This window comes from Amphiura filiformis, chromosome 19, assembly GCF_039555335.1.
Source record: "Amphiura filiformis chromosome 19, Afil_fr2py, whole genome shotgun sequence".
NCBI classification, from domain to species: Eukaryota; Metazoa; Echinodermata; class Ophiuroidea; order Amphilepidida; family Amphiuridae; genus Amphiura; species Amphiura filiformis.
Window position 1 is genome coordinate 1,382,662 of NC_092646.1, and position 23,616 is coordinate 1,406,277.

Sequence of the window (23,616 nt, forward strand, 5' to 3'; positions counted from 1 at the left end):
TGAGTCACATGTCAAACATGGTCAAAAATGAGATTTACATATGTTTCTAAAGAGGACAATCAGAGCTTTCAGAAACTGAAAACCCCATGTTGATATGACTTTTGTTTGCGAAATTACGTCAATTGCTGAAAACAATATAAAACAAAAGAGTTTTAACACTTTCTTTGCCTATATCTCAAAATCAATATTAGCGACATCCGACACATTTCCCTTGATCGTGTCACATATACTCCAAATATTTGACATAGAATATTCGTTCAACAAGTATCGTTATGAAATCTCATTTCAATTAATTTTTAACTTCTAACAAAATTCTTGTTGATTCAAAACCAATTATACTTAATGTTGAATGTCTGGTGGAAATATATTATCGATTTTACGTCATCAAACATTCGTTAGAAGTTTTTGGATAATCATGTAATTAACTTTCTTTCCTACTTCCAGCTTGAGCTATATTTCATCTAGCAAAACAAAGTTTGTTTGTTTTCAAATTAAACAAATATAAATAGCACTGAGGTTTTCTGACATCAGTAGAAGTTCACACAAGCCAGTCCCATGTTATTTTGGTTATTCTTCACATTTTATGAGGCAAACAATTATGATGATTTTGTTATTGCATCCATATAAATTTAAATTACTTTCAATTATAAAGCATTAATAAAAAAACACACTACAAAACTTTTTACAGAGTCAAGGTTAAGCAATATTTTGACATCTTGCTGGCTATTTCCCGTTTGCAGCGGCTACCTTTCCACAGGCATGAGAATACAAATTCATGAAAAAGTCTGGAAATTGTTTTTAAAAAAAGCTGGAAAAAATATTGGGACATAATCACCTGAAAATGGGCTGAAAATTGCAGGAATTTTGATATCACAAAAGTCTGGTTCCAGTGTTTTGACAGGAAATTCTCATGCCTGTTTCCAGCAATGTCTTCCGCAGCAGCTACAATTTGCTTCAGCATCTCCAGTGCAGAAAACATTGAGGAGCACAAAGCCATGAGCAAAGCTGATCACCTTAGAGGAAATCACAGCCTAATGCTGGTTTCATACTTTCTGCCGCTTGCCGCTGAGCGGCGTGACACTTCATCATGCCATTTGCACTTTTTTTTGGCAATATGCTCAGCGGCAGTGCCATGACTATGAAAGCCGCCAAAATTCATATCAACTCATACGTCAGAGCGGCACCGCTCCCGAGTTGACTTGAATTGAACTCCTAGTGATACTGCCCCTTGGGCAAAGTGGTCGAGTGATCGATATATCCGCTTGCCGCTGGTCACCACTAGCGTTTTTGGTGTGACTGCACAGTGAAGCAAAATTGACGACAGAGCGGCAAAGCGGGACAAAGCGGCAAAAAAGTATGAAACCAGCATAAGTTGCTACAAGCAGATAACTGAATCCGGAATGAAATGAATTCTTTTGAATTAGAGAACAAGGGACTAGCGCTCTAGCTTTTTTCTTACTTATCATGCTGAGCATCATTAAAAATTGATATGCTGCCCTCTATAAGCTACAGCGCTGATCCCATAATTCATGCGTAACATGAAATTACCAAAAAGACAAATCCGGATTTGGCTGTCTGCCAAACTCATAACGATATCATACCAAACTTTATTCAATATTACAACATTAAAATATACAAAAGCACACAAACATGGATATGAGATGATGAAGTGACTAAAAAGGCCAGATATGTGATCATCCCCTAATGTTACAACACATAAAATTAAGCAACAAGTTGCACAAAACAAAACAAGACATGCCCCAAGAAACACTATACTTTGATCAGCTCATTATCGGTGGGCCGTGTAATATTAATATCAAATCAAAATATTTCATTTCGAGAATTGTCTGGAGACATCTTGCAACAAGCATCATAAATTATTAATTTAAAAACTATACTTTTGCCTAAATTATTTAACCCCCCAAATTGTACACCAGACATGTCAACTATATCACTCTTAATGTGGGTCTACTTTTCGGCGTAGTTGTAAAAGACTAACAAGTGCATAGATTGGTCTACTTTCTTGAGTAGTGAGTAGCACTAGTTGTAAACATTATTAATACATATCAAAGAAGCACACATTTTTTAATTATTTCATATCAAATTTGCCATACACTACAACAGGCTGTTGATTATTAACTGATTATAGTTGCTCGCAGGCCACAGAGGGTCAAAATAATTTCAATGATTTGTGTTTGAAGGCCTTGTTTTGTTATGTTCACTGTACATTTCAGTGCTGTGCTAGGGCCAACCAAATTAGTTGGCAGGCTGGATCTGGCCTTCGGACTGCCTAATATTAAGAACATTAAAATATTTATATACATGTAGTATGGCATATAGTATGACTATGAAGAATGTTTATGCTATAAATATCTCCACAGCTCCAGATGTAACAACACGAAAGCAGGTAGATGTTACCGATGTAAACACACATGAATACAAGCGTTATATCGCCAAGTAGATGTTACCGAGGTAAGCACACATGAATACAAGAGTTATATTATATAAGCATAAAAAGTTACCTTTTCAGAGTCTGAGTAGAGCAGAGAAGTAGCTTGCGACGCCATCACCGCATCTTCATTCAGCGTAGGGATTACACTCCTCCGGTCACCTGACCACCCGGAGGGTGGTCAAGTGACAGTAGATCGACACAGATGGCGAATGAATCACTACGCTAAATGAAGACGCTGTGATGGCACGCCAAGCTACATCTCTGCTCTACTCAGACTCTGAAAAGGTAACTTTTTAAGCTTATGTCAATATGACAGAGTCCAATATCAGTCTACATGCTGCTAAGAGTTACATTTCCAGGTAGATCTTACAGATGTAAGCACACATGAATACAAGCGTTATATTGCCGGATAGATCTTACATACAGTGTAAGCACACATGAGTACAAGCGTTATATATCCAGGCTATGTTATGTTATGGACTGCATGGCAACCCGGCATGGCAGAGGATGTAATTCATAACCACCTACCGTTAACGTCCTCTCTAAAGCTCTCTTCTCGAGAACCTTTTCAACCCTTTCATTCTGTTCCTTTCTGGCAACCGTAAGTTGCTGCTGATAGAAACCCTTATGCTTCATGCTTGTCGATCTTTCCAAACCTGTCAAACCGACCTTTGCCTTCTTAAAACTTCTAATTTGCTCTCTGAACACATCTTTTCTTCTAAATTCAGGAGTTCCTGGCAACGATGATGTTTCTGGTACTGATGATGTCGACGCTTCACTATCGCAAGACTTGTCTATTTATTTAGAACAAAAACATCAATTATTAATCTGAAATACATATAAAACATACCAAATTTGCATGTTACATACCATTAGCGACTGCTGCAGCGCCCTCTTTGCAAGTGTTTTATCGTTTCTTGCAGTGCGTGTTTTCTGTAGTTGTTGGCGATACCAATCTGCTCTTTTCTGGCTCTCCCTGCGACTGATACGGGCTGCTTTGGTTCGATCTAGACCTATTACTGGGACGTTACTGCTTTTTAGGCTACTGTAGTGTTTTAACATATCTCCCTCCGGGCTACCTTCTAAATAAAGAAATAGATGGAAAGACTCATGGGATGTTAGCAATGCAAGCATAGTCTTTGTGAATTTGAGGATGGATTTTTGTCTTTTCCTGCTTCCCTTCATTTGATAATTTTCATCTATTATATCATCATAAGTTTGGCAGACGGCTGAATCCGTAGCCGTCTTTTGGTAAATTCATGTTACAAATGAATTATTTTGAATTAGCGAGCACTTTAGCTACAGAGGGCAGCTTATCAATTTTTTAATGGAGATCAAATTGAAATGTTGCCCTCTGGGACTATAATTGAAGACCAAATTAAAAAGACTAGTTTGCGTATGACGTCTCTGCGCAGGTCAGCAACCAATCACGCCATGCCTTTGCTCTGACCTCAGACACAAACTAGTCTTTTTAATTCTGTCATAAAATGCTAATTCCTTTTTTGCTAATTCAAAATAATTCATGCGCAACATGAATTTAACAAAGGCGATTATGGATTTGGCTGTCTGCCAAACTCATAACAATATGACCCCTTCTAATTAATTACTGTAATAGAACTTTTCACAAAGAGGCTAAAAAGATTTTTGAAGCGCATGAAAGTAAACAAATGATGAAGCAGCTAATCAAAACAACTGACCAAATCAAATCAAATAACCACATTTTGAAGCTGTTTTCAGTGTTTTTACATAGCCCATTTCCATGTCTGCAAATGAATTTGGACACTTATCACTCCAACACTTGATGCTTAAAGAGTCTGGAAGTGATACGAAAATAGCAATAAAAGCACAAATTTATTATTTTGTTGGGGTGAATGTTAAATGAAAAAACCATACAGTGTAGTAATTGGGTAAAATTATAAATCATGAAAATTGTTAGATATAATGCCTGATATTCACAAAGGTGGACTTCCCAGACTGTAAGGACGGGCGCTAAGTCCAACAATGTTAGGCATTTATTTCCATAAATATATAAACTCCATTCTCAAAAACATCAAATATGAGCGATAGTGGTATCTAACATCAGATCATTATGCAAAGTGCCACTTGCTTTTAAAATAATTGTGAATATGCTCCACTATCCAGAAAAATGGGACCCTTGTGTGTAGTTAAAGGTCCTGCTTAAGGATCCATTCAGGGTTCAAAGCCTACAGCCCCAATTAGGGTCTAGCCTCTTGAAGTGGCCAGGGGAGGATCCTCTAATATAACATTTTGCAAAATAGTTTTTTCAGGTAGATCTGTAAATTATACATTTACTTTTTTTATAATTATATGGTGCTCGCAAATAATACCCATTTTGGTCAAGGAATAAGTAAGTCCTTCTTTGTGAATACAAGCCATGTTATCAACTGATGGAAGAAATTAGGATTTAAACAAATTACATGTCCATAACTTAAAAAGATTAAAAAGTGTTACTGTTTGTTGCTGTTAATTTGGACTGACAATGGGGTGGGGAGAGGTTTTAGATGAGAATTCCTGGGTTCTTCAGCTATTCAATCAAAATTCTGTATTACTCGTTGTTAGGCAAATTTCTAACTGAAAGTGTCCCCTAAATTCACCTTTACTGTATTATCTCTGGTATCTTGATCACTGTGGCTGACCAAGTATGTATACATGTACTAGCTTGCAAATATGGCTGGTGTAAAATTTGAATATAAAAATGGATCCAAAATTTTTCTGAAAGCTCTCTATATCCACTACACAACACATCTCTGTGTAATATAATAATGTATATAGTTGCAGCCCCAAATGGGCTATTCCAGTTGAAATATATGCATCCCTATGGAAAACATAACCTTAATCTCCCACACAGGGGTGTAGATTTCAAATGAAACCCATGCAGGTTACAACCCCATTTGAAATTCACACTCCCTGTATGAAATACCAAGGCCATGTCTTCTATAGGGGGTGTATGGATTTCAACTGGAATAGCACAATGCTGAATGTAATCAGCAGCATCTCCATACCATGATTATACAAAATCAATTCATAATAATAACGATGACAAACCACTCTTAAAGCGAGCGAAGTGTCCCACATCATTTTTAACACATCAGGGGTGCATTTTACAAATATTTAACACATCATAAGTTTTGAAATTTCTTGGTACTTACATCGGTAAACATGAGTCAAATTTAATTTTTTTCCATAGAGAAGTCCTTTTCGTAAGGTTGAAAAGGACCCTGAAAAGGACTTCTCTAGCTTGGGGAAAGATTAAATCTTACTCACATCATAAGTTCTTGAACTGACCGTAAGTCCAAACTCATTGCAACACTAACATATAAAATCCTGGAAGAGTTACTATGAGGTATTCCAGTTGAAATCCATACACCCCTATAAAAGACATGACTATTTCCAACACAGGGGTCTAGATTTCAAATGGAGTTATCCATTCATGTAATCCCATTTGAAATTTACACTCCCTGTGTGGGAGATTAAGGGCATGTCTTCTACAGGGGTGTATGGATTTCAACTGGATTATCTAAATGGGTTTTGGACTTGGGATGGCTTTAAGACTTAATCAAATGTGTCCTAAAAATCAGTAAATTGCACCTCTGATTTCTGACAGTTTCACCTATCACTAGTGCATTATAAGTAAAGGGTGACAGTTTTACTACCGTGTTATCATTACGGACCAATCTAATCTGGGCAGAATTTCACATCAACTCACAATGCATCATGGGTACTTGAAGACGACTCCATCAGAAGACTATAGCAGATTCAATCCAAGCTGCCGGACAATCAACTGTCGGTACCTCATCTCTTGCGTGATATGCATGATTGCCAGGTAGCCTGAATTTCCATGATAAGTGGAATCTGCTGTAATTCTAACATGATGGTTCTAACTTCTAAGCATTCACAATGCATGTAAAGTCTTTGTGAAACTGAGCCCAATTTTCAGTTATCATCACAACACTACATACAACACTACAAACATAAGGGAAGGGTGTCACATCACAATACATGTAAATTCAATTCACCATCAACCTACTATATCATAAACAATCTATATCACATGTCCATCATTAATTGGTTTAATATGTGCTCAAATCCACCATTTCCCTATTAAAATGAGGATCTTACTGCAACCGCATGTGCAGAAGTGCATTATTTCCTACTTTTCTTGCATGCATAATGCAACAAGCCAGAATGCTTGTACAAAGTGTATGTGATAATTAGAGGATTTGCAAAGTTCTATTTGCAAAGAACTATGGCACTGGCTAACCAATCGTGTAAAATCACGCGTGCGTCACATGATGCTATGCAGAGTGATTGGCGAATGAGGTGCTGATATGATGATGATGTGATTCAATTAGCCAATCGGAACCCGACTTTATGTTTACGCCATAAACTGCACCAAATCGGGCAGTGCAAAAGATCTTTGCAAAATGCTGTAACAGATCTGTGTGGGCTAGAGTAGCAGGCACTGTAGTTACCGATTAAGCTATTTGACTAATTTCTGAAGGCACTGGCCCGCCCCATGTTACAATCAACATCCATCTAGGGAAACTAGTCCATGAAGTGCATGAAGTTTTTGTCTTGAGAATCTTTGTGAATAGAAGGACTTTATTGCAGATATGCCAGTGCTTGTAAGGCTACAATCAAGGAAAAATATATTTGGAACACTAAATATTTTTTTCAAATGAGCACCATATCACACACCTGCATCAGAGTTACCCAAGTCAACCAAGTATTAAAGCAGACACTCCCTCCCTCTTTATATCCCACTGTCCCATCCCTCTTCAATCAATGTTTAGGGGTTTTGACATAGCTTTGCTCAACATTGTATTGGAAGGAGATGGGGAAGAGGGAAACAAATAAAGTTAAATTTTGAAAGTATGCAAACATTATCTTGATTGCATATAGACGAATCCAAGTAGCCAAGTCATGGTCAGGATTTGGTCGGACATCTTTGGGTAGCCACTAGCACCAACCTGATGTTTTGAGCGCCCAATTGTGCAAATAAAATCCGCCTAACACCTAGAGAAGATGCAAGGACGAGAAGGGTTAATAATAATAGAATAATAGCTATTAATATATGGAGATAATTCCGCAGGTAATCCCGTCGCATCTATTCATACATATAGTCCTTTTGTTCGCAAGTACGCCAATGCATAGATACCGCGTATAGTTAATCCGATTATTAATATGTCACTTCAACAACGAATAGACCATGCTGTGTGTTTTGTCGATGGGAACTGTATTGTGTTATTCTTTTGTCTACCTGTGTTTTCGCGAAAGGTGTAACGGGTGATGGAATGCAGTTTAAAATTTCCGCCAAGGCGAATAATTTCACATTTTGAGTGCATTGTAGCCGACGGCTACCCAACTAAAGGCTGCTAGTCAGGTGTAGGAATGCGTGAATTTAGATTCGTCTATAGACACATCCAATTTCACGCATATCTACAATGGCAGACATTGCTAGGTTCCATCCCACCTGAAATGTGAAATTATGTAGGCTTGGTGGGATTTAAAATTGCATTCTATCACCCGTGATCGACAAAAAAATGAGAGTTTACAAAGCAATACAATATAAGATCAATTTTTAAGGGGCTTTTATCCACCCAACTGAGCAGTCACAACACCATTTTGGTGCGGATGGGACCCAGTAATGGCAAAATGAATTTTGACGGTCACTTGGCTCCTTGAATTACACGCCTAGCTTTGTTTCCTTAATGGTTCATTGATTTCACAGCTTGTTACTTAGCTTGTATTCGCCGTAGAAGTGATGATATATATATGATGCGATATTGTTTTAACCTATTGCTATGGTAGTTAATCCTGTTACATCATCACTTCTACAGCGTATTGTGCAGAGTGATCATCTATTTGTGCAACATAATCATGCGTGTGTGCTTTGCAATTATCAAAGAGTAACATCTGTGCATGTGATATTAACTGCATTACCATAACTTCTAATTTCATGCAGTGCAATTACAGGAATAGAAGATTTGTGTTTTAAGGGCATTCAAAATATAAACTTGTTTGACAGGTAGAACTATCATGGATGTAATAGATGACAAGGAACCAAAACAACAGAGCCACATTTACCTTTTTCAGGACCTTGCGCCAGCTTAAAATTGAGGGCCAATGGCTATATGGCTCCACATGTTACACCCACCCTACCCCACTCCTGTAACCTAGTTCTCATGCCAAAACAGAGCTCCACTTATATTTTTGCACTTGCCTTTTTTTAATTTTCGGCCTGGGAGGTATCTTGCCATATTATAAATCCAGCCCTGTACAATGTACAACAATCTAAACCACTTCCAGATACCCATTTATAGGAAAACAATCAACCTCTGGTAAAGTAATATCCAGATTTCCTTTTACAAATTAAGCGTACTGCTAGCCGTCCAGCGCATATTATTTTGCACAAGGTCCAATGCACACGCTTGACGTCGCGCATGTATACGCGATGGTTAAGCTGTCAAAGGAACCTTGGAAAAGATTATAGCCTCTCTGTCCCTCTTGTTGCTGTCAGAATGCATTGTGTAGAATACTCTCCATCCAGGTAGATGTTGATTGTTTTCATATTCACATGTAAATGGTTATCTGGAAGTGTTTCTGATTGTTGTACAGGGCCGGATCCATCATGAAAAGTCAGGAAAGTGAATTGTGATTTCGGCATCAGTGTGTTGTGGATCCTTCTTGAATATCTTTCACTTCCATGGACTATTCTTCTTGGCACGCTTCAGCCATTGATAGTCACATGAGTATAACAAACGAAAACCGATGTCAAAAAGGATATCACATGTTGTTATAATTACATGATTACTGATATCAATAGTCCATCAATTCAGATCTATGTGCATGTGCACTGTGTGCTGCTGTACATGGCTGAGGTTAATGAGTGCAGCAGTATCTAGATTGACACTCATGATCACAAAGTTGTGGGTTCACACTTTGTCAAGGCTTCTTTGCCTCTTAATACTCTCCACCCAGGGGTATTATAAAGGGTACCAGAGAATATGTATCACATGACTCATTGACCACTGGGAAGCCCTTGGTGTATAGGTCAATTTGGTAATTAAATAGTTGGATATTTAGGCTAAAACAATGCCATTATGACATTATATGGGAGTATGTTGGTACTTAGTTTTGTAATCAATGGATAGAGGAGAATTATGGGCTATACAGCTGAACAAAATGTAACAGCAAATGTGTTTATTACAGAAAATCTAGGGAAGGAACTGCAACTACACTGGGTTTCAGAAAAGAACAGCAGTCTCTTGCTCAGATTGACACGAGCGCCCTGTTAATGAGCGACATACACAGATGAGCTTCATTTCAAGGGCACTGATCTGTGCCGATAAACGATTTGCTCCACAATCGGCCAATCAGATTATCGGTCTGTTGCTATGATTGTCAGGCGATTGATTCAGCCAATCAGAATCACACTTCCGTGTTTACGCTCTGCACGCTCTCAAAATGTAATCAAGTGCCGTTCTTCTCTGACAAAAACTTTACTAATACCCTTATACCCTTGTATCAGACGTATTGGAAAAAATACCACAGTACAACCCATTAAAAGTGGTATTATACAAAAATGTACATCATTCTAGGGCAAGTGGCTTAAAAGTTACAGTTTCAAGATGGTGTCCAGTGGCCATTTTGGATTTATGCCAAACTTGCAATTTGGCAACCAATCTGAAATTCTTCAAGGACCCCATGGGATTACAAATCTACAAAAAAACATCATAGGAAAGAATATTTCTAGGTTTAGAAAAATCCAACTGGACTATAGTTTGGAAATGCAATCAGGCCCGAGACACTCAGGAGCTAGTTTGAGGACAGTGATTCTTAATAAATTATAAATTAACATCAGCATAGGCCATGTATATAGAGTGTCTCATCTCATTGTATAGGATCTCTGGTGCAATTGGGCAGCAACCTTGCCTATTCATCTTATTATTCACTACTAACTAGCTATCTACAATTCTTCTAATTATGTATGGAATGAGTGTAGGAGTTTGAACTGCAATCAGTGATTAGAACACAATCAATCAGTGGCATTACCTTAACTAGTTTATAACTTTATTATCTGGGTCTAATCTGTGAACGAAATAAACAGGCCTCAATTGTCAGACTAGAAGAACTGATCCTATAACATGTATTTGCTGTAGAAGTTATGTAATAATCGGATTAACTACCATAGCAATAGGTGAAAACAATTTTTGTATATATCGCTCTACACTACAAGCTGGTTACACTCATCACCTGTGCATGTCTGCAATCATAGATTGAATACAATTCCGCTCTTTTCAAAGATCTTACAATACCGCTCTTTTCAAAGATCTTACAGGTGCGAGAGATCAGCATATGAATATTCTATGGAATTACGATCCAGGTCTTTATCCCTGCTCTTTGACATCTATGGTTCCACGTGAACATACTAGTGCAGCATGTTATGTTCAAAAATTGTTAATCCAATTATTACTTCACTTCTACAGTGAATACTGTAAATCTTGAAAGTTGCTACTTATGCAAACTTTTAAACTATCATACAAGGTATCTTATACAGATATTGCTTCATTGATCAAATTATTATCTAGCTAACTTTGGAGAATACTATTGCACAATTTGTATGTTGACAATATAATAAATTCAAGTATTAACAGTCAATGATAGAAACAACATGGACAGATTATCAAAGGAAGGAAAAAGTATATAATTTCAATGTGGTTTTGATCAAAAACGTTTGTTAGAAATATATAATGCACTCATTGTTAGAAGAAACACAAAGCTTATTAATTTAGAGTTTGCACAAAGCTCTTTTAAGATGATGTTATTTTGGTCAATGTTTGAGTAAAGTTTGTAGGTATGTGAAGTTCAAATAAAATGCACTCCGAAGTCTAGTAATTATAAAGTCCAAATAACACACATATTAGTGTAATCAAGTTAGCTGTGATATCAGGCAGAGAGGGTGATCATGCAAGCAAACGTGGAGTATGATTATCAAACGTGGAGTATGATTATCAAATATAAAAACATTAGTACAATGACCTATGATTCATGAGGTGATGTCTACAAGACGAGGGGTTTAACACAGCAAAACAAAACAACATAGCAGACACAACAAGTATACATAATTAGTAGAGGATTATAACAGGTACAAGCCAATTAAATTCTCTACTTCAGACAACAATTATTTGGTCCTTACTTAAGTTGTAGTGGTTCTCCAGTGTGTCACATTTTCTGCTGAAATAATGGGCTAATCCAGTTGAAATCCATACACTCCCCTATGGAAGACATGACCCTAATCTTATACAAAGGGAGTGCAAATTGCAAATCGATTCACCCTTTCAAGTAGCCCCATTTGAAATCTACATCCCCCATGTGTGGGAGATTAAGTTCATGTCTTCCTTAGGGGGTATGTGGATTTTAAATCGAATACCCAAGAGAGGCTAAGAGATTGCCAAGCAGAAATTATTGTAAAATTAGAGCCACTACAACTTATTGTACACTGGTAGTAAATAACATTACACAATCATATTTCTTGCACTGAATCACAAATCAGTAACTCATTAACCCCTAAATCAGATAGGAACTATATTGTATTTAATAACTCTTTACTGATGATTAGTTTATTGAATTTAAGAGTTCAATTCTAAAATAATTCAGTCCCTTCATCAACTTTCAGCTTGAATACATTATATACCAATATTTTCACGTACATAAAATAGACCATTTTGGTAAAGTCCAAAAGCCTTCGTAAAAAAAAAATATGTTGGTGTGCACATTGCTACATCGTATATTCGACCAGCTCACTGTGCGCAGTGATGAGCTGTGCAACAATGATAACATAGTCTTGGTTTCCATGCAAAGGATTTTTGGATACGGCAAATTATGATTTATTTCATTGCACATATCCTGCCATATATAGGCCTACCACTTTTTCCTTCCAAGAATTATTTGGTTTTTTTTAGAAAGAACATGAGCAAAATACTGCTGCTAAGATAAAGTATATGTTTGAGAGTACATTAGCAATATGGCAGTTATTAGAATTAGTGGCTTAACTGATGATAATATGACTAGAAAAGTTGAAAATCAAGAAAGTAAGCGCTTTAGAATATATGTCGTTAGTCAAAATTTGCTACGACTAATAACAGAAATCACACTTTTTCACTAAAAATATCAAAAAGCAGAACATAACAAATTGCAATTATTGAACTGTATACAAAAATGAAATTAAGGTGAAAAAGAAATAATGTTCCTTAATCATGGGTTTAAATTTCAAGGTTGTTTGTTGAAAGCTTGAAACAAGCAAAAGCTATCCCATTTTTCACAGGAACACTACTGTAAAGGTTCTGCTGTTTAAACAAGCCAGTCAAAACTCTTCACTTCTTATCTAATTATGGATTTAGTCTATAATGTATATTAGTGTCTGTCCCCAAGTGAGTTACTGATGAATGATAAAGTCAGAATGCAAGAATAATGATTGAATGTATAACAAATATGACCTGTTGTATCAAAAATCAGTCTAAAAATTGATTGAGCATATCAAAAATAAACCCATTTCTGAATAGGATAATGAAATACTTGCACCATAGTGGTTTTTGACAATTGTTCATAGTGATGTGCTGTATACTCTAAGTGGTATAACTGGATCTATAAGATCTGACACATCTTTTGATGGTTTGTTGCAAGTATGGCCACCAGTAATGGGCTATTCCATTTAAAGTCTACAACCCCTCTGTGGAAGATTTTGGAAATATCTTCCAGTGGGAGTATGAATTTCAAAAGGAATTAGCACATTAACCAAATCTATTGAAACTTGCTTGCCCTCTGTGGAAAATTCATGTTGAATCTTTCTCAGAGGGTGTATGACATTCAATTGGAGCTGCCTGATGTGTTTATCCCATTTGAAATTCATACTCCCCCTGTGGAAGCTATTTCCAAAATGTGGATTTTAAATGGAATAGCCAAATGCATTCCACAAGCACTCTAGTATACCCAACTAAAATTGATTGAATTTGATACAACATGTCACACGTGTTGTCACCCCTTACCTAAAAACTCAGGAGATGATACACTCCGCTGCATTTGCTTTTGCGGTGATTTTGGTTCACCGTCTGTAAACTGATCCGGATGGAAAGTCAAGACGGTTTCGCTTCGCCTACGAATGGCTGTCATCATTCGCTTCAAAATTGTTGGACTACCCATAGGGCTGTTGGTAGGTGTGGATGGTGAGCTACCACTGGTAGTACCCTTTAACCGCCTCATAAAGGGCGACTGGTTGGCTGTAGGGCTAGTTGCACTATTACTATATTTACTGAAATTATGGTGTGGTGGTGACAGGCTGGTCCTACTGGTAGGACTTGTCACCGGGCTGTGTTTATTAAAGCTATATGGTGGTGATGTTGGTGAAAGTTCAAATGCCTGACCTTTGAGCAGAGGAGGCCTCTGTGGGGTGTCTGGTTGGTCCTCGCCGCTGGGGATGCTGCCCCTTTCGGAGCTTGTGTCTTCACTTTTTACTGATTTTTCATCTTCGCTATCACTATGATCATGGAATCCATCAATATCTGCGAATATATAATACAAAATCAATCTTTCATCATGCACCATATGTTGATCTGGATCAACATATGGTGACAGAGCTTTCTTGGTTACAGCCCTTAAGGAATTGGAATTTGCTACCAGAGATCATCAGGAGAGCTGCCAGTGTGGAATGCTTTAAGGTTAAATACCACTAATTATGTATTACACGGGTTTCAATGGGTAAAATGGCTAATTTCGGGTGGAATTTTCTCATATTCAGAACTCTCACAGTTAAATGCCACTAATATCAGATGAAACTATATGATTTAGATGCCAAATGATCAAAACTCAACATAGGTTGACCTGAGACTTTTCTTGTTTTAACGCACTGAACCGTAAACACCTTAAAATGGCAGTGCGCCCTCGAAGCCGAAAGTTACAATATGGTAGGGCGAATATTTACTAAAACCAAAGCTGTGCGTATGAATTTTGGTACTATTACAACAAAAATGTCATATAATGAGAGAAAATATACCATTTTGAAGCATCAAACCCTAAAAAGTACTTTTTGGCTATATAACTTGATAAATTTCAGCGATTTTAATGCAGTCTTTTCAGATGCCATGCAAACAAATAGTTACTCGTCGTATTTCCATGTATCGCCCAGGCCTATTAGTGGTATGTAACCTTAAGACTACTCTAAAAGGCCTATCTCTTTGATTTGTAACAACTGGTTAGTAGCATTGTTTCTTGTTTTTCACTAATTTAAATACATCTTTATAATTCATCATGGGGTTGGTTAATGCTTGAGAAGCTAATCTCAGGGCATTTGAAATCCAACTTGTTATTATTATACTGATCATGGCGATCGTGATTGCAGACAACAATCTGTCTATTGGTTCTGATCGTTGGAAGCAGTAAGAACCACACGCCCAATCCTACGGAACTCCCTAAACGAAGAAGCTAAATCATTGGAAAAATTTTGGAAAAAAAATACAAATTGCATCTCATCTCATCTTACAATTAAATGGAGCAGGCTGTAAGTGTCTTGTGTGATTGTCTTTTGTGGTTTTTTCCCTCCTTTTTCCTGTCTTGCAGTTTGCAGTTATTATTATTAAAGGCTTACTTGGCATAGGTTTACTTGGATCTTCCACAGCTTCAGGCTCTGCCCTTTTCACCAAGCCCTCCTTCCATATTCTGGATTGTCTCATTCTGTTGGGACTTGCATTACACAATATGGCTGCTAGGCCTAGCTTTTCAATCCATTTCAGTTTGTCAGACTGAGTGGCACCATGCAAGTAGACTGCTTGTGTGTTATCATGGACAGCTTTGAAGGCACTGTGGGATCAAATAATACATTCAAGTAATTAGAGGGTGAGATGGCAGAGCGGTTAAGGCGTTGCGATGTCGGCCATCAGAATACGATCGGGAAGGGTTCTAGCTTTGAGCTTACCTTAAGTGAGAATTGTCTTCCTCTCCTAAAATGTTACTCTAAGGTCAGAAATCCTCTAATTGTGCTCAATTACTCTACAGAATGTTATTGTAGAATATTTTCTCACCCCCATACACTGTTTAGCATGTGCAGGTATAGGCAGTGTATGTGTGATGTCTTATGGTTCGGAAGTCACTAAAAAAGCTGTTGATACCGTGTACAGGATGAGTTATCCCTGGGCATGTTAAAGTGTCACAGCTATTCGAAAAGAGAAGGGGGATCATCCCCGGTGATGATACCTGTACTCCATAGTCTGTATACCTTTCTCGAGTCAGTAATTTAGATACTGTTTTTTATTGCATCTCTAAATGTAATGATGAGAAGTATATAAAAGTATACATTTTCAGAAAGGAAATGATGCCAAGAATCCAGCTAGCATAACATAATCCTGCAAAAATAAACAGTTTTTGGGAAAATCTCAAAATTTGATTTCACTTTACTGACTCGAGGAAGGTATACAAACTATAGGTTCAAGAGGACAAGCTTGGAGATAACAACATAGAAATTGTCTACCCAGAAATCCAGTAGAACTAAAAGTAGTCAACTTAGCTAAGTCTGGTACATATAAGGCCAAACAATAAGGGAAGGGATTAGGAGGGTCACAAATGAGGTAAAAATGAAAGAAAACTTGATTACTATCTAGGCTGCTTGACTGTGACGCTCTACAGGGGCTTTAATGTCTTCTTAAGAATTGCTGTTGTCCTACAAGCACAACGAACCTGGCATATTCCAATTAGGTGTATAGGTTGGGACAAGTGTAAACATAAAAAAATGTGCTAAAAAATCAGGTTTAAAAAAAGAATACCAAATTCATTTTGAAAAGATTGTACATTATGGCTTTAAGTGTCCAACTATGGAATTTCACTTCCATAAACCAGTGATCAGGTAACACAGATGAGAAACTGCTTACATTAATTAGTAGAGGGATCAGGGATGTGATTCAAAGCTTGTGAAATATCCAGAAAATAGTAAAAAATTCCAAAAATAACAGCGTGAAATTGTGCAAAAGTACCTTAAAACGGGCTGAAAATCAATAAAATTGCATAAATTTTGGCCACAGAAAATCTGGAAAAATCTAGAAAAATCACACCCCTGAGGGATGTAATTAGGTTGAATACCACAAAAATGTTATACTTACAACTCTTTCTTTATTTCAGGGGCTTCTTGTATTTTGTACCCAGGTAAACATATAACTCCTTTGGCTTTGGCATCCTGTGCAACAAACAATGACAATTTATCAGATGAAGATTCAAATGTCGTACTGTACAGTAAGCCAAAAAATTAAGGTACCAGTTGTGTTCACCCCTGTATATCCTAAATAAAGACAAATGTGTCAAAATTAAAACAAGCAGCCAATACCTGTACTCTTTAGCTCTGATTTAAGACCTTATTTGTTGAAATTGGTTGAGAATTAATGAAACGGTGGTCTAAAACCTAATTAAGAAATGAAATCAAAAGTTGAAAAGTGTTCTAATCAATGAAAGCACACCGCCAGTTTTAACGTGTTAATCAATGGAAGCACAGTGAGTGATGGTTCTCTTGTTTGTGAACGCTTTGTGTACAAATCAATAGGGCGCGCAATGTAGCAAACTGCAACTTTTAAATTGGTATCTTCCTTGGGTTTTTGGATCGTTGTGTCTTTATTTCTAGAACAATTTCAATAAATGAGGTCTTAAATTCGAGCTAAAAGATGCAGCTATTTGCTGCTGGTTCCAATTATGACATATCTGCTTTTTTTGTTTAGGATATACAAATGGTGAACATAACTGGTACCATAATTTTTTGGCTTACTGTATATCAAATACTCTTTTTGAAAATGAACATTTTACCATCATATACTGTTTACATTAATTACAACACATACCGTAGAATTTCATCTACATAGCATAATGGCTCTAATTGAGTGCTTATTTTATTACAAACACCCTCCACAAAAACATAACAATACCTTGGTCTTATAAAAATACTTGCAGTACGAATTATTCACAATGTTGTACAAAATAGACACAAGCTATTTTTATGAAATTGACCTTCATATACCATAGAATTACATCCTCCACAAAATCATTACAATAGATTGGTCTTTATACAATAATACTGGTCTTACAATAATTCTTGTTTGTACAGCCACCTGTATCAGTGCTCAAACTCCAAATAATGTTTAATGTTTTTGTGGAGGGCACTCTGTCTTTTGTCAAAAAAACAGTCATTTAGAGGCATATATATACGTATGAAATCCATATGAAAGAAATGCCCTTAATCTCCCACACAGAGGGTGTAGATTTCAAATAAGGTCACACATTCAGGTAACCCCATCTGAAATTCATACCCCCTGTGTATAAGATGAAGGTCATGGTATGGATTTTAAATGGAATAGCCCATTTATGCTGATTGCGCCTTTAATTGCACTGTAGGGACATACCTCTTTCCTCTCGTAATAATAAAGCACATATTCCTTGAGAACAAACCACATCTCAGACCATTTATATGTGCCAAGTCGTTTCTGTTTTTTTCTTAGATGGAGTAACCCTTCGCATTCTCCTGGTCCTAGATCCACACATGATATATGCTTGTTTACTGTATACCGTCGCTTCTTTTTTCTTCTTGGCACATTCACTTCCTGTTAGGAAAATATAAATGAGAAGCAAAATTTAAAAATCAAGGTAATATTGAATATATTGCGCTTGGGATGAGTTCCTGAGAACAATTGTTGTAGCTCGTAGTGATGTGAAACACTATGATTGCACTTCACATGAGCTCCTGAAAGCAGTCGCTGTAGCTCGTAGGACGAGCTCCTGAGAGAAACAGCCGATGCTCTTTTTAGAGAGATGTGAAACACTATGATTGCACTTAAGATGAGGTCCTGAGAGCAGTCACTGTTGGTCTTTTTATAATGTGATGTGAAACACTATGATTGCACTTAGCATGAGCTCCTGAGAGCAATTGCTCCTGCTTTTCTTCTAACAATTTCTAAAGCTGATCAGATATATGTGATGTATGCTACTGGCAAAATGTCCCCAAAATTACTAAATTAGCGGAAGCATACCCATTGCTGAAAGCAAAGCCATGATTATTCTAGATCACTTTGAAGGCAAGATCATATACAAAGTGCTTTAATTTAATACAAATGGTATCAAGATGATTGGAAATGATAACTTGTCATTTTTGCAGAATTTATTTCACCAACTTATATGTACCAGTTTAGGCACCGGGGTTTAGGCTAATTAAAAAAAATATTATTGAAGTTTTATTATCTCTAAGAATTTTAGGTCATGAAAACACATTCCGTTCAGAAGTTACATGCTTTTAAAGGAAGTGAGATATTGAGAGCACCTATGCAAAAAATATTTTGAGTAGTGAAGCCATTCAACTTGTGTTGTGTGAGTAAGACTATGAATATATTGATCTTCATAGATCAAGTTAAAAGTGCCTATGAAGAAGACCTACTGTTTTTTAATGTTATTTAATAGAGTAGTGCTCATATTATATGGGCTATTCCAGTTGAAATCCATACACCCCCATGGAAGACATGGCCTTAATCTTCTATACAGGGGGTGTGAATTGCAACTTTTGCAAATGAGACTACCTGAAGGGTGACTAGATTTAAAATTTACACCCTCTTTGTGGGAGATTAATTAAGGTTGTCTTCCATTGGGGTGTACATATTTCAACTGGAAAAGCCCAATGTTAGTTAATTAATCTGCCCCCAAAAGCCCACAAATACATGCACCTATTTACTGTTTACATATCTTCATTGCATTCTAATTTTAATTTTTTCTTGCTTCATTGACCCAAATCAAAACAAATATTATTTATTTGCAGAATGACTTCATTTATAACAAGGACATACAGGTGTGCCAGATATATATGCAAATTTCATCAATTGTTACACTAATTAAAGCCATATTGTGTGATTTGTGTGCATCGTCCTTTACATCCAAATGTGTCAAGAGGCAGTAAAAACGTAAATAATGGGTGAGGTGCAGCCGAACCCATTATTTTAACGTTTTTACAGCTGAGGACATATTATTTGGGTGTCCAAATGATAGGGAATCTTCAATATAGCTGACCTTTGACATAGCGTACCTTTGACATAGCATGACTTTCATAAAGCGGACCTCCAACATAGCAGAGTGCAACCCTACAGTCAAGCATTTCTCAATACAGAGATCAAAAAATAAATTAATATAATACAATATATATTCACTACGCAGTAATTACAATAACTTTATTTGACCAGTTCAAATCATAGCGTACCTTGAACATAGATGACCCTTGACATAGTGTATCTTTGATATAGCATACCTTTCATAACGCGGACCTTCAACATAGCGGAGTGCAACCCTAGCATTGTGTGTTTCTCAATACAGAAATCAAAAACTAAATCAATATAATACAGGATATATCCACTATGCAGTAATTACAATAATTTTATTTGCCCAGTCCAAATCATAGCAGACCTTTAACATAGTGGACCCACAGCGTACCTTTGATATAGAGTCGAGCATTTCTCAATACAGAAAACAAAACTAAATCAATATAATACAGGATATATATCCACTATGCAGTAATTACAATAATTTTATTTGACCAGTCCATATTATAGCGGACCTTTAACATAGTGGTCCCACAGCTAACCTTTGATACTTGTATATCAAACCTTCAACATAGGGAAATCAACCTTAGAGTCAAGCATTTCAGATTTCTTAATACAGAAAACAAAACTAAATCAATATAATACAGGATATATAGATCTACTATGCAGCAATTATAAAATTTTATTTCCCAATCCAAATCATAAATACCCAATAACACACAGTACTTCCTTATGTAGCTACCTGTCGTGGGTTCTTCTCAAAGTGAATTTCCTCTTTTTCCGATGACTCCTGTTTTTCCATCTATAAAACTTTTTATTGCATGTGACCTAAATCAGTCCAGATTTATACATACATCACCTCTGCCTTATATCCATGTTATAATGCATCTATAGTTCATATTAACAAAGCACGTAGTAAGCGAAAGTTTCTTAATTCCACAGTTTCAATTCCATGACACAACTGCCAGGAATAATGCCATTCGTGTTCACTGGACTGGCACCTAGGTTCATAAGGATGTGATACTTAAACATAGTTTATATTTTTGTGTTTTGAAATGTTCATACCTGGTTAAGGTTATTTATTTCCTATTTATATGAATCGGTGAATCAGTAAAATTTATTTCAATGAGTAAATATTTCACATTTTCATGGTTGACTTGCCAAACAGGTCATGATCATTATCACTTAGGTTTAAGTGAATATTTTTACAAGGGCTTTATTTTCACAAAATATAGAGGTGCGAAAGTGAATTTCGAACACAAAAATACTTTTTGAATGTACTGACATTGTAAATATGGTAGTTTGAATCTTGCAAAAATATAAACATGAGTAAAGATCCCCTCTGTTAAGAATTGCAAAAAATCTGTATGAAAAAAATTAAGAGTAAAATTATACAGTAAGTGGAGATAGCTATCAATTCTTAGGACACAGTTCCTACTAACCAATACTTTAATGTACATATTGTGGTCCACTTCCTTGTTTCAGGGTATGAGAGTATATTCAGCACATTTTAGCTATATTATGATGACCATGAACTTATGCACTCTTGTTCTTGACAATACAGTAAACTGCACCTTACTATTGACTGAAATATATCAAATTGAGAATTTGTGGAAATAATTTTGTCACTAAAATGTAGTCTGCAAACTTAAGACCAGTCAGGTGAAAGAGCTGATAAATTATGCAAATAAATGAAGTGAAAGTCATGAACTTTATTCAAATCTATTTGACCATTTACTGTTTTTATGTGGATAAGCATTTTTAAATTCCAAGCATGAACATATCAGCTGAAATGAAATGCAAATAGAGTGTGGGATGTTCTACATTTAAAAGCTATTCCATTTAAAATCCATACCCCCTGTTGAAGACATTACCGCAATCTTCCACACAGTGAGCGTGGTTTTCAAATTGGGTTACCTGAATAAGTGACTCCATTTGAAATCTACACTCTCTGTGTGGGAGATTAAGGTCATGTCTGCCATAGGGGTGTATGGATTTCAACTGGAATAGCCCATTTCAACCTATTCTTATCTGTTCTGTCATTGACTTTTTCTCTTTGAAAACTATTATTATTATTATTATTATTATTACTATTATCATTATTAATATTATTATTTTAGCACATGTCACCCCATATTTAAATAACAGCTAGTGGGAATAAATAACATAATGGGAATTGAACAGAGGACCTCTAGAGCTAAGCTGATGGCCAAGTTAGGAAAGACCAGTGGCATTTGAGGGATTTGGAAACTGGGTCCAAACAGGCACTTAAAACTCTTTGAAAATCAATTCAGCATGAGTGGCTTTCAATTTGCTCATACCTACATGCATATAATGCTGGTGACATCAAAATCACCTTTTTTCCCCAAAGAGGACTTGAAACTCTTTGAAAATCGATACAGGACTCATTTGGGATCTACCACTGGCATCCTAGGGCCAGGATTTGACAACTGAGTACAAAGAGGAACTGAAACTCTTTGATAATCAACCCAAGACTTGACTCATTTGGGAAAGACCAGTGGCATTTGAGGGATTTGGATTCACCAGCTGAGTCCAAACAGGAACTTGAAACTCTTTGAAAATCAGTCTGGCATGAATGACATTCAAACAATTTTGCTCATTCCTGTGTACATGAATACAATGGGACATTTCATTAAAGTCCATACTCCCCTGTGGAAAATTCAGCTCTATCTGAACAGCAGGAGGGTGAGTTTCCAATAGAGTTGGGTAAAATGCTAATACCATTTGAAATCCATTATAAATACTCCCCCTCTGGAAGATATATAAAAAATCTTCCACAGGGGGAGTGTGGGCTTTAAATGGATTAGTCCAATGATGGTGACATGAAAATCACCTTTTTTCAGTGTGGCATACTGTATTCTTCTGTTGACATGCCTATTATCCATGTGAAATTTCTTGTGGTGAAATGTATCCATTGACAATGGGAAGTTCATTCATCTATATACCACATAATTTGAGCAGATTTCAGGAAGTCCTGTATAAATATACAGACAGGCTTCCTTCCAAGGTCATGCAATAAGTATACAATTATTGCGCAATAGTAAGGTGTATTATATACAATGGTGCTTGCATTGTCAAGCAAAACATTACTGCAGGGGAAGAATATCTAAAATCTAAATTGCACCCACTGTCATTGTTATTTTTGGTGCTATAAGATATATACTAGGGTGCATCAAACGCCCCTCATGTCAATGTTATTTTTTGCTCATATGATTAAAGTGTGCCACTTGTCAAGTTAAATAAGTGGTCCAAATTTAAATTCAAGCGGAGGTCGGAAATGGGTCCACCCTTGAGCTCAAAGTTTGAGCGTTATTTACATGTATAACATATAATTACACATGAGGCAGCTATTTAGTTTTCGGTACTTTATGACATGCACAATAAAGGCTGCCTCATTGATTTGTGCACTAAGTAGCCAAAATGTATCATCTCAATGATCTCATACTTAGAAATCATAATAATCATGCTAGGATGATGTCACAGGTTATAGATATGCCTTCAAAATGAATAGCTGCCCCATGTATTCAAATACATAATAAAGCATACATATCTCTTATAGTCTTATTTGGTGTTAATTCACTTTACGGTTGCCATCAGAAAGGAGTCAATAGATAACCAGTTAAATACAATGATGCTTCTTGCTTGAGCAGTGAACAATTAAAAAGCCATTATGTTATTTATATTACCATTGCTCAAGATACTGCCCATGAAGTGAAAGTTACGGCTATCGCTATACAGTTTACGCTTCCGCAAATTTGGTGTCTTCTTCGATCTTGCTCCACCACCTGCAGAACATTCTGATAATGTTTCTCACTGTGGGCTGTAGCCAGGAAATCGGCACTCAGTTTCACACCACGTACCGCTGCGTCATTAACCACATTGATGGCTTTAACATTGTTTAAGGAGGATAGATACGCTGGGGATTCTGGCCATGTGTCTACGTCATCTGTTAAGAACGCCTCATTAATCTGCAAGATGTTCATAGTAAACCAAGAGTCTCTGCCGGCAAAGTCAGCT

The 23,616-nt window shown here is 36.6% G+C and overlaps 1 protein-coding gene across 8 annotated transcripts in view; it reads right to left on the bottom strand.

Annotated features, from left to right (window-relative positions):
- LOC140140789 (connector enhancer of kinase suppressor of ras 2-like) overlaps nucleotides 1–23,616 on the bottom strand; it is a 79,674-nt gene that overhangs the window by 14,051 nt on the left and 42,007 nt on the right. For 4 of the 8 annotated variants that reach the window (XM_072162539.1, XM_072162540.1, XM_072162537.1 and 1 more), the window contains 5 exons: nucleotides 17,905–18,102; nucleotides 16,621–16,694; nucleotides 15,117–15,328; nucleotides 13,522–14,034; nucleotides 2,981–3,246 (listed from right to left, as the gene is read on the bottom strand). In XM_072162539.1, coding sequence (XP_072018640.1) covers nucleotides 2,981–3,246; nucleotides 13,522–14,034; nucleotides 15,117–15,328; nucleotides 16,621–16,694; nucleotides 17,905–18,102 — 1,263 coding nt within the window. Of the gene's footprint in view, nucleotides 1–2,980; nucleotides 3,247–3,322; nucleotides 3,535–10,528; nucleotides 10,565–13,521; nucleotides 14,035–15,116; nucleotides 15,329–16,620; nucleotides 16,695–17,904; nucleotides 18,103–23,616 lie in introns of those variants that run through there. The other 4 variants (XM_072162543.1, XM_072162541.1, XM_072162542.1 and 1 more) reach the window with 4 other exon arrangements.